Source organism: Hypanus sabinus, chromosome 5 (genome assembly GCF_030144855.1).
Source record: "Hypanus sabinus isolate sHypSab1 chromosome 5, sHypSab1.hap1, whole genome shotgun sequence".
Taxonomy (NCBI): Eukaryota; Metazoa; Chordata; class Chondrichthyes; order Myliobatiformes; family Dasyatidae; genus Hypanus; species Hypanus sabinus.
The window spans coordinates 148287278-148301875 of NC_082710.1; the positions used below are offsets into that span (position 1 = coordinate 148287278).

At 44.5% G+C, this 14598-nt stretch overlaps 1 protein-coding gene across 1 annotated transcript; it reads left to right on the forward strand.

Annotated features, from left to right (window-relative positions):
• The first annotated feature begins 1859 nt into the window (after window positions 1–1859).
• On the forward strand, window positions 1860–9550 carry LOC132393785 (complement C1q tumor necrosis factor-related protein 3-like). The gene is made up of 4 exons (XM_059969180.1): window positions 1860–1895; window positions 1982–2047; window positions 3919–4012; window positions 8459–9550. The coding sequence occupies exons 1-4, from the start codon at window positions 1878–1880 to the stop codon at window positions 8857–8859; spliced, it is 579 nt and encodes a 192-aa protein (XP_059825163.1). The 5' UTR covers window positions 1860–1877; the 3' UTR covers window positions 8860–9550.
• The last annotated feature ends 5048 nt before the right edge of the window (window positions 9551–14598 follow it).

Below are 14598 nucleotides of genomic sequence, written 5' to 3' on the forward strand. Positions count from 1 at the left end.
AATTTGCCTCTCAGATCTCTTTTAAATCTTTCCCTTCTCTCCTTAAACCTATCCCCCCGCTAACTTTAGACTCTAACCCGGGGAGAAAACTGTTACTATCTCTACTGTCTATGCCTGTCAGATTTTGAAGCTCGTTTATCAGATTGCCCCTTATCTCCCAACATTCAAAGTTGTAAAGAACTGGCCTGGCCAATTTGTGTAGAGATAAGTGCAGGCCCATAGCAAATTATTGTCGGATCGTGAATACATCTTGGATAGGAACCATTCAGCAATTTCCTGCTTGTTTGACTTTAAAAAATGCATCACTTCACTCTTATTTACATTGAAGTTCATTTGCTGCTCCTTGCCTGATTTCAGTTTCTATCCAATATTCCTCTGTAACCTACAATAATCTTCACGATCAAAAGCAGTTCCTAATTTGTATTGCCTGCCACTAGATGGTTGGATGTTTGAAGCAGCTGTTCATGAACATAATGGTGTGACACTTCAGGCTTCTGCATTAACTGCAGACGGGAGCTGTGAGAAGGAGGCTTGGTCCACATGCTGGGGATCTTTGATAATAGAATCAGAATCAGCAGCAGGTTTATTTTCATGGTCAAGAGGTTCAGTTGTTGCTCAGACCGAACATCAAAGTGGGGCTGAAATGTGATCTAAGTGGCTTTGAGCATGGAATACTCATTGGTGCCAGACAGGGTGGTTTGAGTATCTCAGAAACTGCTGATCCCCTGGGATTTTCAGTCTTCAGAGTGCACAAAGAATTGTGTAATAAACACAATAATCCTGTGAAAGGCAATTCTGTGGACAAAAATGCCTTGCAGATAGATAGATAGATACTTTATTCATCCCCAAGGGGAAATTCAACATTTTTCCAGTGTCCCATACACTTATTGTAGCAAAACTAATTACATACAGTATTTAACTCAGTTTAAATATGATATGCATCTAAAATCACCCTCCCAAAAAGCATTAATAAATAGCTTTTAAAAAGTTCTTAAATAGTTTACTAAAGTGCATTGAGTGGTAACTTAAGCTCAGTCCTAACCCCAACACTTTAACATGTCTTGCCCCTGGTGGTTGAATTGTAGAGCCGAATGGCGTTGGGGAGTAATGATCTCTTCATCCTGTCTGAGGAGCATTGCATTGACAGCAACCTGCCGCTGAAGCTGCTTCTCTGTCTCTGGATGGTGCTGTGCAGAGGATGTTCGGGGTATGAGAGGCTGGTGGAGAACAGCCAGACTGGGTGAAGCTGACAAGAGGTTTAATTAATCTTCGGAGAAATAGTGCTTGTGGAGAATCAAAACAGACCAAAACTAACCAATGTTTTTAACATTGCTGCTGGGGTAGGGCCGTTCAAACAGACAGTGGAAGGACATCTTAATAAACTGGTGATGGAAACATAATTGTTTCTCAGTCACTCCACAATGCAGCAAAGGCACAACAGCACTGACAGCAGGGTCTGACGATGAGTTCTACCCCGTCCCCTGGAAAGAGCAGCCAGCAGAATGTTGTCTTTCACTGGACTGATAAAATCAAATCTTATCACCCTTGCAAACTCTTGGGATAATGATTGGATACAAAGAGGGAAGATGGTGCTGGAGGTGGGAGGAACACAGAATCCAAGGGCAACTGATGGAGCAAACAACATTTTGCCTCCCATAGTTTCCTGGTGGCCACCCTGTGTACTGGGGGTACTTCCCTGACATTCCAGTATTGACACATATTCTCTCTGTTCTCGCAGCCCAGGATGTGGTTCTGCTTTCATCATAACAGAGAGATGCTTAACTGAAGGAGGGGGCAGGACTGGTGTGATCAGATGCTTATAAAGGCCTTCAGCACTTCGGTAGCAAGTTAGACCGAGACTGGGGGCAAGAGAGAGCATGGCGTCCACAAAACTGGTACAGCTGAGCTGAGCTCACCAAAGTGATGCTTTAATCACTTGGTTCTTTCTGCCTGTCTAACATCTTGTTGATTTATTTTACAGAGATATCTGGTGTGTTTAATCCTCCTTCACACATGGACATCGGAAAGTCTTGGAGAAGATTTCCAGGTGAGGACAAAACCCCCCTCTCTCCATCTTGTTCCCAGCCTTCCTTTGTGTCAACTCCTCTCCCATTTCCTCTCTCCAATTACTTAGTGCCCTTGGGAGACTTACTTGGAAATTATTGATTTATTTATGAGATATAGCACAGACTAAGCTCTTCCAGCCCTTTGAACTGCCCCTGATTTAACTCAGCCTAATCATGGGACAATTTACAGTGACCAATTAACCTACCAACCAGTACATCCTTGGATTGTGGGGGGAAACTGGAGCTCCCAGAGGAAACCAGTGTGGTCACAGAGAGAACGTAGAAACTCCTTACAGACAGCAGCAGGAGCTGAACCCGGGTCCCTGACACAGTAAAGCACTGTGCACCACACCTGTCTGCTCTCCTTTATTAAGGAGCAAGTTTGGGGGAATACAGGAAAAGTTCACCAGTTCACCAGTTCCTGGGGTCGAAGATTGGTTTTGTGAGGAGCAATTCAACAAATAATTCTCAGGTGTAGAAGGACCTTTGGGGTTTGGACACAGAAGACGTGAGGAATAATTCTTACCCCAATGGCACATCAGAATCAGAATCAAGTTTTTATTATCACCAACATATGCCATGAAATTTATTGTTTTGTGGCAGCAGGACTGTGCAAGGCATAAAACATTACTATAAGTTACAATTAGGAATATGTTAAACATAAATAAATAGTAGAAAAAGAGAGCAAAATAGTGAGGTAGTGTCATGGGTTTATGGTCCATTCAGAAATCTGATGGCAGAAGGGAAGAACTGTTTCATAAACTTTGAGTGTGCATCTTCAGGTTCCTGTACTCCTCCACGATGGGAGTAATGAGATGAAGGAATTTCCTGGAGGCAGATATGAGAGTAACGTTTAAAAAGAATCTGGACAGACACACACATTCACAACAAATGGAGGGTGTGGATCATATTCAGACTGAAGAGATTTAGCTAGCACAGATGATGGGCTGAAGGGCCTTTCCCCGGGCTCTCCTACATTCTGCCAAAGCAGTGGAGGGGTATGGGGTTGGTGCAGAAGGGTGTGATGAGGTGTCTGATCAGCTGTGGTGACCCTGACTGGCTGATCGTGTTGTGAGATGCTCAGGGGTACAGCCTCCCCACTGTGGATCATTGTCTGCCCGTCTGCCCCCACTCACTCTCTTTTTGAACCTGCTGTCACGACCACTCTCCTTGTGGAACCAGTCCTTGACCCCTGACGATCCACTGGGCAGTCCCTCAACTCCATCTCTTGTCCACTGTGGAGCATCCTTCCAAACCTGTGCCTGCCTTCGATGGGAATTTGTTTAGAATCCGCCCGGCAGCTTCCTACCCTCCAAAACCTTGTGGGGCATCTCAGAGGCACAGATCAGGACCTGAGGAAAGGGTGACCACTTCTCTGTGGAGCCTGTAGCATCACTCCCTTAGTTACCAGCTCATGGTTTCTGCTCAGCCTCTCTTCCTGTCCCCCCCCCCTCTCTCTCTCTCTCTCTCTCTCTCTCTCTCTCTCTCTCTCTCAGAAACCCCATCACCTGGGCCCCACCCTGAGACACCCCACCCCAGGTACCCCAAGAAGACCTTTCATCTCCAGACACCAACCGTCAGGTCCTTCATGCCAGACTCTTCACCACCTAGACCCCACTGCAGATCCTTCACCCCCAGACCCATCACCCCAGAAGCTTCACCTCCAGACCCCTCACTCCAAGACCCTTCACTCCAAGACACTTCACCCTCAGACTCCCACTCCAGACCTGTCATCCAGATTCTTCACTTTCAGACACACCCTGAAGATTCCCGAAGCTGACACATCACCCTGAGCAAGACGAAGATCAGAAATGCTGCTGATGTAAATTGTATGAATGTGTTTTTGTTTTAGATGTCTGACTTCGAAACACCTGGAGAGCAGAATGTTTTGGAGTTTCTCCAGCAGGCAGTGAACAAACTGAGACCCGGGTCCTGTCTGAAGCCAAGTAAGTTGACTTACACAATAAGGCTTAACTGTAATAAAAGCAGAAAATGCCAGTTTGCAGTGTCAGTAATGAGGGGAACAGAGTTAATGTTCCAGGTTAAAGATCTTACATCACAGCTAGGAACAGTTCAAATAAAGCAAGACTGAGGTATTTGAATAATGATTAATCATCAGTGATGTGCTAGCTGACTGGAGGATAGTGAAAGTAATGATTTTATTTCAAAATGGTGACAACCAAAGACCGGGGAAACATAGGCCAGTAAGTCTAATATCTGGGCAGCAGCTAGTAAGTTACCGGAGAAGATTCTGAGGGATAAGATACACAGACATTTGGAAAGGCAGGAGTTGATTAGGTGCAGTCAGCATGGCTTTGTGCATACACAATCATGTCTTACAGACTTAATTGAGCTATTTCACCAAGAAAGTTGATGAGGGTATGGCAGTAAATAAACCATAAGACATAGGAGCAGAATTAGGCCAACTGGCCCATCGAGTCTGCTCCGCCATTCGATCATGGCTGATGTTTTTTTTCCCCTTTGCAACCCTCTTCCCGGCCTTCTCCCCATTTAGAAAATAGTCTGGATATTTATTTCTACTACCAAAATCCATGACCATGCATTTTCCAACATCTTATTTCATTTGCCACTTTCCTGCCCATTCTCCTAATCTTTCTAAGTCCTTCTGCATCCTACCTGTTTCCTCAACACTACCGTCCCCTTCACTATTCTTTGCATCATCTGCAAACTTAGAAACAAAGCTATCTATTCCATCATTGATATGTAGCATTAAAAGAAGTGGTCCCAACACCAGCCCCTGCGGAACAACGCTAGTCACTGGTGAATGTAATTTCTATTGACTTAGTAAGGCTGATTTGGAAAGTTAGGTTGGATAAATCTAGGGAGAATTGACTAAATGTGTATGTAATTGGCTTGATGGTATAAAGCAGGGAGTCACCCCAGAAGATTGATTGTTGAACTGGAGCCCCATGTCTAGTGGTGTGCTTCAGAGGTTGGGCTGTGCTCATTGTTGTTTGTCATCTGTATCAACGATTGGGAAAAGAATGGTCAACACGCGATAAGTAAGTTTGCAGATTACTCTAACAAAGGAGATTCATGGACAATGAAGGTTGTCAAAAATTGCAGGGTTGGGGATCAGCTGGGTAAGTACACCAAGGAATGGCAAAGTGAGGGCAATATTTGTATTTTGGAAAGTCAAATTCAAGTAGAAAATTCACGGTGAAAGGCAGAGCCCTGGGTGATGTTATGGAACAGGAGGACTATGGAAGGAATGTGTATAGTTCAGAGAATAACATGGTTTTAGCATGCTGACCTTCATAAAGCAGAGCAGTAAGTAAGGAGGGAGTAGGGAGGTCAAGGTGCAGTTGTGAAGACACAGATCAGGTCACACTTGGAGTATTATGTTCTGCTTTGGTCATCCTGCTCTAGGAAAGATGTTATTAAGGTGGAAAGAGTGCAGAAACAATCCACTAGGATGGTGCCAGGACCTGAGGGACTGAGTTAAAAGGAAAGACCAGGATTTTATTCTTTAGACACTAGGAGACTGAAAGATGGTCTAATAGACCGTGAAGAATTTCAAGAGAGGCATTGATAGGGTGAATATATTGAAGCTTTTCCAGGAGTTGGAGAATGAAGAACTAGCAATAAGGTAAAAGTGGAAAAGGTGAAAGCGGAACATGAGGGACAACTTTTTCACACAAGGGGTAGTATCCATGTGCGGTGAGCTGCCAGAGGAAGTAAATGTGGCAGTACGATGTCAACTTTTAAAAGAGTTGGACAGGTACATGGACTGGGATGTTAGAGGTTCATGCACCCATCCACTGTCATGCAGGACCAGCTTGGACGGGCACCTTGGTCAGCATAGACCAATTTCCATGGTGTTTCCGCATTGCCTGACAATAATTCCAAGTGCAGGGAAGTCAAAGATGGAAAAGACACACAGAGCAAGTGGGAGAGCAGAAGGGAATGTTGATAGACATGGTGGGCAAGGGGTCCAAGACTGTGGTTCCTTCAAAGCATTAGCTTAGGTTGGTAGGCTGGTGTAGAAGGTGTGTGACATGCTTGCCTTCAAAGATAGGGCATAGAGTATAAACTTGGGGCATTACATTGCAACTTTACAAAGCAGTGGTTAGCCTATTCTGATTATTGAGTGTAGTCTGATCACCTGCGGGGAAGATACGATTCTGTCAAAAAGTCATAGAATCATAGAAAAGTACAACATAGAACAAATCCTTTGGTTCATCTCACCTGTGCCAAACCATTTAAGCTGCTAGTCACATCAATTTGCTCCTGGACCATAGCCCTCAATACCGCTGCCATTCATATACCTATCCAATCTTCGGAAACATTGAAATTGAGCTCACATAAACCACTTGCACTGGCAGCTCAATCCACACTTTTACCATCGTCTGAGTGAAGATGAAAACAGGAGATGAGATGTTATGTTGAAGTTATCTAAGACATTGGTGAGGCCTAATTTAGAGTATTGTGTTCTCCTTAAACATTTCACCTTCCACCCTTAACCCATGTCCCACCCAACCATAGTAGAAAAAGTCTGCTTGCATTTACCCTGTCTGATCCTCTCATAAAATTCTGTATACCTCTATCAAATTTCCCCTCAGTCTTCTACATTCCAAGGAATAAAGTCCTAACCTAATCTATCTTTCCTTGTAACTCGGGTCCTCCAGACCTTGCAATATCCTTGTAAATTTTCTCTGTACATTTTCAACCTTATTTATATCTTTCCTGTAAGTAAATGACAAAAATTGCACACGATACTCCAAATTAGGCCTCACCAATGTCTTCGACAACTTTCACATAATGTCCCATCTACCGTTCTCAATACTTTGATTTATGAAAAACTCTCTTGAAAACCCTCTCACTGTGTCAGTGAGTTACGGACCTTTACTTCCAGATCATTTTCTCGAACACTTCCTCAGAGCCCTACCATTCTCTATGTGAGACCTACCCTGGTTGGTCCGACTGAAGTGCAACACCTCACACTTGGCTGCATTAAACTCTGGGGAGGTTGCAGAGGAGATTCTCCAGGTGATTGGTGAATAGTTAATTATTGTCAGAGAAACATAAGGATAGCTAAGTGCCGGATCTCACAGAAGATTAGTGTGGCCATCTATGTGTGAAGCCACAGGAGATGGGAAAGTTTTTTAAATATTTACCATTAGCGTTTACTGTGCAGAAAATGCTGGATACTAAATAAATGTTGGAAATGAGGGACATTGTACATCCAACCAGGGAGGAGGTATTGGCAGCCTTACAGATCGTTGAAGATAAATCCCAGGGCTTGACCAAGTACATCTTGGACCTTGTGGGAAGATGGAGAAGAATTAGCCCTTTTCAGTTCCGTTGTGGAGATATATTTGTATCATCTTTAGCCACTGGTGAAGGTCTCAAAGACAGGAGGGTGGTTAATGTAACTTTATTTAAGAAGGGCAGCAAAGACAAGCCAAGAAACTATAGACCAGTAAGTCTTGTCATCAGCATTGGATAAGTTACTGGAGGAGATTCTGAGCGACGGGATATTGTTTTGTTATCCAAATGAGTTTGGATAGACAAGGTCTAATCATGTGCAGTCGGCCCAGTTTTGTGTGCAGGAAATCATGTCTCACAAATGTCTTGTGATTTGAAGACATAACCAAGATGACTGATGAGAATGGGGCACTGGATGTCGTCTATATGGACCTTAGCAAGGCTTTGACATGATCTCTCATGACAGGCTGGTTGGGAAGGTTAGATCACGTGGGATCCAGGAGGAGATAGCAGATTGGATTAATAATTAGCTCGGAGGTAGTAGCAGAGGGTGATGTTTCTCAGAGTGGAGGCCTGTGGCTAGTGATGTATCACAGGGGTCAGTGCTTGGACCTTTCTGGCTTGGTTAGTGAGTCTGCAGATGATACTCCAATAGGTGATGTCATAGTCTCTGAAACAGATTATGGAAAGTTACAGGAGGATCTGAATAGCTGGGTAGGTGGGTTGAAGATTGGAAATCCAGACAGATGAGAGGTATTGCATTTTTGGGGATCAAACCAGGGTAGGACTTATACAGTGAACAGTGGGGCATTGAGGAGTGTTGTAGAGCAGAGAGACCGAGGAAATGGGCCTGGGGCAAAGTGATAGAGAAAGATATTAGAATATAGGATAGAGAAAGGTAACATAAAAGGTGATAGATTAAGGGAAATGAGTGTGTGGGGGCATAAGAATGCCCTGGGAGCTAGCATTGACTCAAAGGGCCAAACAACCTTATAGAGGTAGACAGACCTTCCTTGTCCAATACTGTGAGAGTCGCTGTCTCCACCACTGATGTCACAAACTGATATGATCATCTGATATGGTCCTTGCTTTCATCCAGCATTGTTGGAGCTGCTTCTGAGATTGCAAAGCTTCCAGGTCATCACCATCATGCTGTCTTTCAGGTGGTGAAATTGTCTTTGATGTCCAGCTCCAAGGAAATGGGCATACTGTGAAACCAGCAAATCCCATCATCTACGACATAGTCAATGTGAACAAGGGTAAAGGCTACAATTGCAAAACTGGGAAGTTCATCACCCCAAGATGTGGTCTGTATTTCTTCAGCTATTCGTCACTCCCGGGCAGAGGGATACAAACCGATGTTAAGCTCATGAAGAATAACAAAGTAGTTAGTTTGATCCACAGTGTCCTGCCCAAGAGTAGTTCCCAGCTGTCCATGAGAAACATAATCCTTGAACTCCACAAAGGGGATGAGGTGTGGGTGCAACTGGCCACTGGTTTGCTGTGGAGTAAAACAGGCTCCCTCAGCTTCCAGGGCTTCCTACTGGGGCGGTTGGATAACTAAGCATGCTTTGCCTCTGCAAAATCTTCGTGCACTGCAGCTGAGAATGCTTCACCCAGGCAGAAATGTTATTGAATAAACAAGAAAAGCACACTGGGAATAAGTTTAGCTAATGGATGAAGTGAGACAGGGAGACACACAAGCATTGGCCAACAATAGATGAGAATTGGAACGTTGTCTTTGTTAAAGCGTCTAAAGGCACAAAACTGGAAATACACCTCCCGGGAGTAGGGGACGATCACTCGGGCCATCCAGCCTGACCTGTGGGTTGTGCTGAGCCCAACCTCAGTAAACATGGTCCCAGACCTTCACCATTACACTCTGTAAGGATATTGTATCCTTTTGTCAGCTGTGAACACCGACAAATTACCACCTGTTAATAACAAAGCTCTTTTGGGTTTTTGTCTCCTGAAGTGATTTCCCACATTATATTCCAACCACCATGCTGTTACTGTTCCCAGTCTGTTTTCTTCACCCTGAAGTCTCTCTGCATCCTCCTCATAGCTCCCACTGATATCTGATGTATTCAGAACGTGACCATATCCTGTGGCGAGCATCCACACCTCTCTTCTAACACGCCACCATCCATGTGTAATCCATGAATTACGTACAGATGATGATCCCGCAAAGGTTACTCTAATAACTGTAATTTCACTGGCTGATGTAGCTGACTGCTGAATTTGTGAATGCAAAATTAAATGCTTTTTTTGGATCAAATATTCTGTCGTGTTCTTTAACTTTCATTATTTTCACAATTTGCTGTTAATTTGATCACATATGTAAATATTAGACTCTGATCTATGACTGATGAAAACCTCACTCGATCTCCTAATTCAGTGTAAACACGAGGAAATCTGTAGATGCTGGAAATTCAAGCAACAGACACAAAATACTGGTGGAACGCAGCAGGCCAGGCAGCATCTATAGGAAGAAGGATAGTCGACATTTCAGTTCAGGACTAACTGAAAGAAAAGATAGTAAGAGATTTGAAAGTGGGAGGGGGAGGGAAAATGTGAAATGATAGAAGACCAGAGGGGGTGGGGTGAAGCTAAGAGCTGGAAAGGTGATTGGCAAAAAGGATACAGAGCTGGAGAAGGGAAAGGATCATGGGACGAGAGGTCTAGGGAGAAAGAAAGGGGGAGGGGAGCACCAGAGTAAGATGGAGAATAGGCAAAGAGTAACGGGCAGAGAGAGAAAAAAAGGGAGGGGGGAAATAAATAAATCAGGGATGGGGTAAGAATGGGAGGAGGGGTATTAACAGAAGCTAGAGAAATCAATGTTCATGCCATCAGGTTGGAGGCTACCCAGACAGAATATAAGGTGTTGTTCCTCCAACCTGAGTGTGGCTTCATCTTGACAGTAGAGGAGGCCATGGATAGACATATCAGAATGGGAATGGGATGTGGAATTAAAATGTGTGGCCACTGAGAGATCCTGCTTTCTCTGGAGGACAGAGCGTAGGTGTTCGGCGAAACGGTCTCCCAGTCTGCGTCAGGTCTCACCAATATATAAAAGGCCACACCGGGAGCACCGGACGCAGTATACCACTCCAGCCGACTCACAGGTGAAGTGTCGCCTCACCTGGAAGGACTGGTTCAGTCCTTCCCACCCAATTCAGTGATTGAGTTGAGACACGTTGGCCTGGATCTCCCACTGGTTTGTCAGCTGCCTGAGGTTGTCCCTCTCCTGTCCTTAAACAACACCACCTGTTCTGTGGCAAAATCTCCCTCTGGAAGACCATCTTACTGCAGCTACTGGGGGAGGGGCCTTACAGGGTTCCATTAATTTTTTTTCCCTTTCTCTTCTCCATGGAAAACCCTGCAAATATCCCCATGTTAACAGGTTTAACAGAGGAGCTGGTTTCGGAAAATGGGAAGAAAGCTGTAAAATCCCAAACCATAAGGGATAAAGAGTGTGAAAAATTCTCAGAGCTGAACATTAAATCACCCGAACCGAATGGTCTGCACCCTATAGGTGTGAACGGACAGGGCTGCAGAGACACTGGAGACATTGGGTGAATTCTTTCAGAACTCACTAAATTCTGCAAAGCTTCCACAAGCAGGAAAACAGCCAGTGTGACCACCTTGTTCCCTCATGTGGGAGCGCCGAGATACAGGTGTCACTGTGGAATGGTCAGGGGCCGCTATGAGGAAGACGGAAGTTATACTTTTCCTGGTGTACAGAGTGTTTCAGAACACTTTCTCTCAGAGATGGTGGGAACAGTTTCTCTCCAGAGTGAGCCTGCAACTTCAAGGTCCAGTATCTGAGCTGTCAAGTCCTGTTCTAATCTGCATCTTTATACATTAATTCTATTTACACCATAAGACGTAGGGACAGAATTAGGCTATTCAGCCCATCAAGTCAGCTCTACCATTTCATCATGGCTGATCTTGGATCCCATTCAATCCCATACAACTACCTTCTCACCATATTCCTTGATGCCCCAACCAATCAGGAATCTATCAACTACCCTGGTTGGTCCTACTGAAGTAGAACACCTCACACTTGGCTGCATTAAACTCTGGGGAGGTTGCAGAGGACATTCACAAGCTGATTGATGAATAGTTAATTACTGTCAGAGAAACATAAGGGTGGCTAAGTGCCAGATCTCACAAAAGATTAGTGTGGCCATCTATGTGTAGAGCCACAGGAATTGGGAAAGTGTTTTAACATTTACCATTAGCTTTTACTGTGCAGAATATGCTGGATACTAAATAAATGTTGGAAATGAGCGACATTGTACAACCAACCAGGGAGGAGGTATTTACAGCCTTACAGATCGTTAAGGTAGATAAATCCCAGTGCCTGGCCAAGTACATCCTGGACCTTGTGCAAAGATGGAGAAGAATTAGTCCTTTTCAGTTCCGTTGTGGAGATATATTTGTATCATCTTTAGCCACAGGTGAAGATCTCAAAGACAGGAGGGTGGCTAATGTAACTTTACTTAAGAAGGGCAGCAAAGACAAGCCAAGAAACTATAGACCAGTGAGTCTTGTCATCAGCATTGGATAAGTTACTGGAGGGGATTCTGAATGACAGGATCTTGTTTTGATATCCAAATGAGTTTGGATAGACAAGGTCTAATCATGTGCAGTTGGCCCAGTTTGTGTGCAGGAAATCATGTCTCACAAATGTAACATGAGTGAATCTGCAGATGCTTGAAATAAATAAAAACACAAAATGTTGGCAGAACTCATCAGGCTAGACAGATTCTCTCATGACAAGCTGTCTGGGAAGGAGACATCACATGGGATCCAGGAGGAGATAGCAGATTGGATTAATAATTAGCTCGGAGGTAGTAGCAGAGGGTGATGTTTCTCAGAGTGGAGGCCTGTGGCTAGTGATGTATCACAGGGGTCAGTGCTTGGACCTTTCTGGCTTGGTGAGTGAGTCTGCAGATGATACTACAATAGGTGATGTCATAGTCTCTGAAACAGATTATGGAAAGTTACAGGAGGATCTGAATAGCTGGGTAGGTGGGTTGAAGATTGAAAATCCAGATAGGTGATAAGTATTGCATTTTGGGACATCAAATCTGGAAAGGACTTATACAGTGAACAGTGGAGCATTGAGAAGTGTTGTAGAGCAGAGAGACCTAGGGGTGGATGGTTCACTGAAAGCAGTGTCACAAGTAGATTTGTTGATGAAGAAGGCATTTGGTAAGCTGCCATTCATCAGGCAGGACTTTGGGCAGTTATGATGCTGTTGGTGAAGCCACACCTGTGCACAGTTTAGGTCACCCTGTTACAGGAAATACGTAACTAAACTGCAAAGAGTGCCACAGAAGCTTTATCAGGGTGCTGCCGGGATTGGGGATGGGTGCTGATTTGCAAGGAGAGGGTGCAGAGACTAGGACTTTATTGCCAGAAATGTACAAGATTGAGGGGTGACCTGACAGAGGTAGATGACATCAGGATGGGTATGGACAGGGTGGAATTGCGGTAATAGAATGGCAACAGATGTCATGAATTAAGACTGGCCTGGAAGGGAATTTTGTTTAGCATGGACCAGGTCCTCCTGTCGACATTCCAGGAGATGGATTACCCAGCCAGTGCAAACTACCCCGGTGTGTGTGAGTGGCAGAGGAAATGGGCCTTGGGCAAAGTGATGGAGACATGAAAAGTAATAGATTAAAGGGGAATGAATGTGTGGGGGCATAAGAAGGCCCTGAGAGCTAGCATTGACTCAATGGGCCAAACAACCTTAGAGAGGTAGACAGAACTTACTTGTCCAATACTCTCTGAGTCGCTGTCTCCACCACTGATGTCACAAGCTGATATGATCATCTGATATGGTCCCTTGCTTTCATCCACCATTGCTGGAGCTGCTTCTGGGATTGCAAATCTTCAAGGTCATCTCCATCATACTGTCTTTCAGGTGCTGAAATTGTCTTTGATGTCTGGCTCCAAGGAAATGGGCGTATTGTGAATCCAATGAATCCCATCATATACAACGACGTCAAAGTGAACAAGGGTAATGGCTATAATAATAAAACTACCGCCGCCCACAGGAAGGGTCTGTATTTCTTCAGCTACTCATCACTTCCGGCCAGAGGGTCAAAAACTAATGTTCAGCTCTTGAAAAATGGAACGAGAGTTAGTATGATCCATAGTGTCCTGCCCAAGGAAAGTTCCCAGCTCTCCATGAGTAATGAGATCCTCAACCTCAAACAAAATGAACCGGTGTGGGTGCAATTGATCACTGGCAGCCTGTGGAGTGACAGATCCCTCAAATCCTAGGGCTTCCTACTGGGGCAGTAGGGTGTCCCAGCATGCTTTGCCTCTGCATAATCTTCATGCACTGCAGTTGAAAATGCTTCACCCAGGCAGGTCTGTTATTGAATAAACAAGAAAAGCTCACTGGGAATAAGTTTAGCTAATGCGTGAAGTGAGACAGGGAGACACACAAGCATTGGCCAGCATGAGATGAGAACTGGAACGTTGTCTTTGTTAAAGCGTCTGAAGGCAGAAAACTGGAAATACGCCTCCCGGGAGTAGGGGACGATCACTCGGGCCATCCAGCCTGACCTATGGGTTGTGCTGAGCCCAACCTCAGAAAACATGGTCCCAGACCTTCACCATTACACTCTGTAAGGATATTGTATCCTTTTGTCAGCTTTCCTCCTCCCAAACACAGGCTCAATGAGCTAATGTCTCCTCACACAACACAATCCCCACCCCATCCAAGATATCAACGTTGTGATCCATTGCTGCATTCATGTTAGTCCAGGCCCATCCCTTCTTATGCTGAGCAACCAAACTGTACACAATATCTCCACAGACTGTCCCTGTACATCAATCTTCATGATCGTTGTGTAAGGTAACAAGGTTGCTGTGAACACTGACAAATTACCACCTATTAACCAAAAAGCTCTTTTGGGTTTTTGTCTCCTGAAGTGACTTCCCTCATTATATTCCAACCCCCATGCTGTTACTGTTTCCAGTCTGTTTTCTTCACCCTGAAGTCTCTCTGCATCCTCCTCATAGCTCCCACTGATATCTGACGTATTCAGAACGTGACCATATCCTGTGGCGAGATTCCACACCTCTCTTCTAACACACCACCATCCATGTGTAATCCATGAATTACGTACAGATGATGATCCCGCAAAGGTTACTCTAATGACTGTAATTTCACTGGCTGATGTAGCTGACTGCTGAATTTGTGAATGCAAAATTAATTGCTTTTTTTGGATCAAATATTCTGTCGTGTTCTCTGACTTCCATTTTTTTCACAATTTGC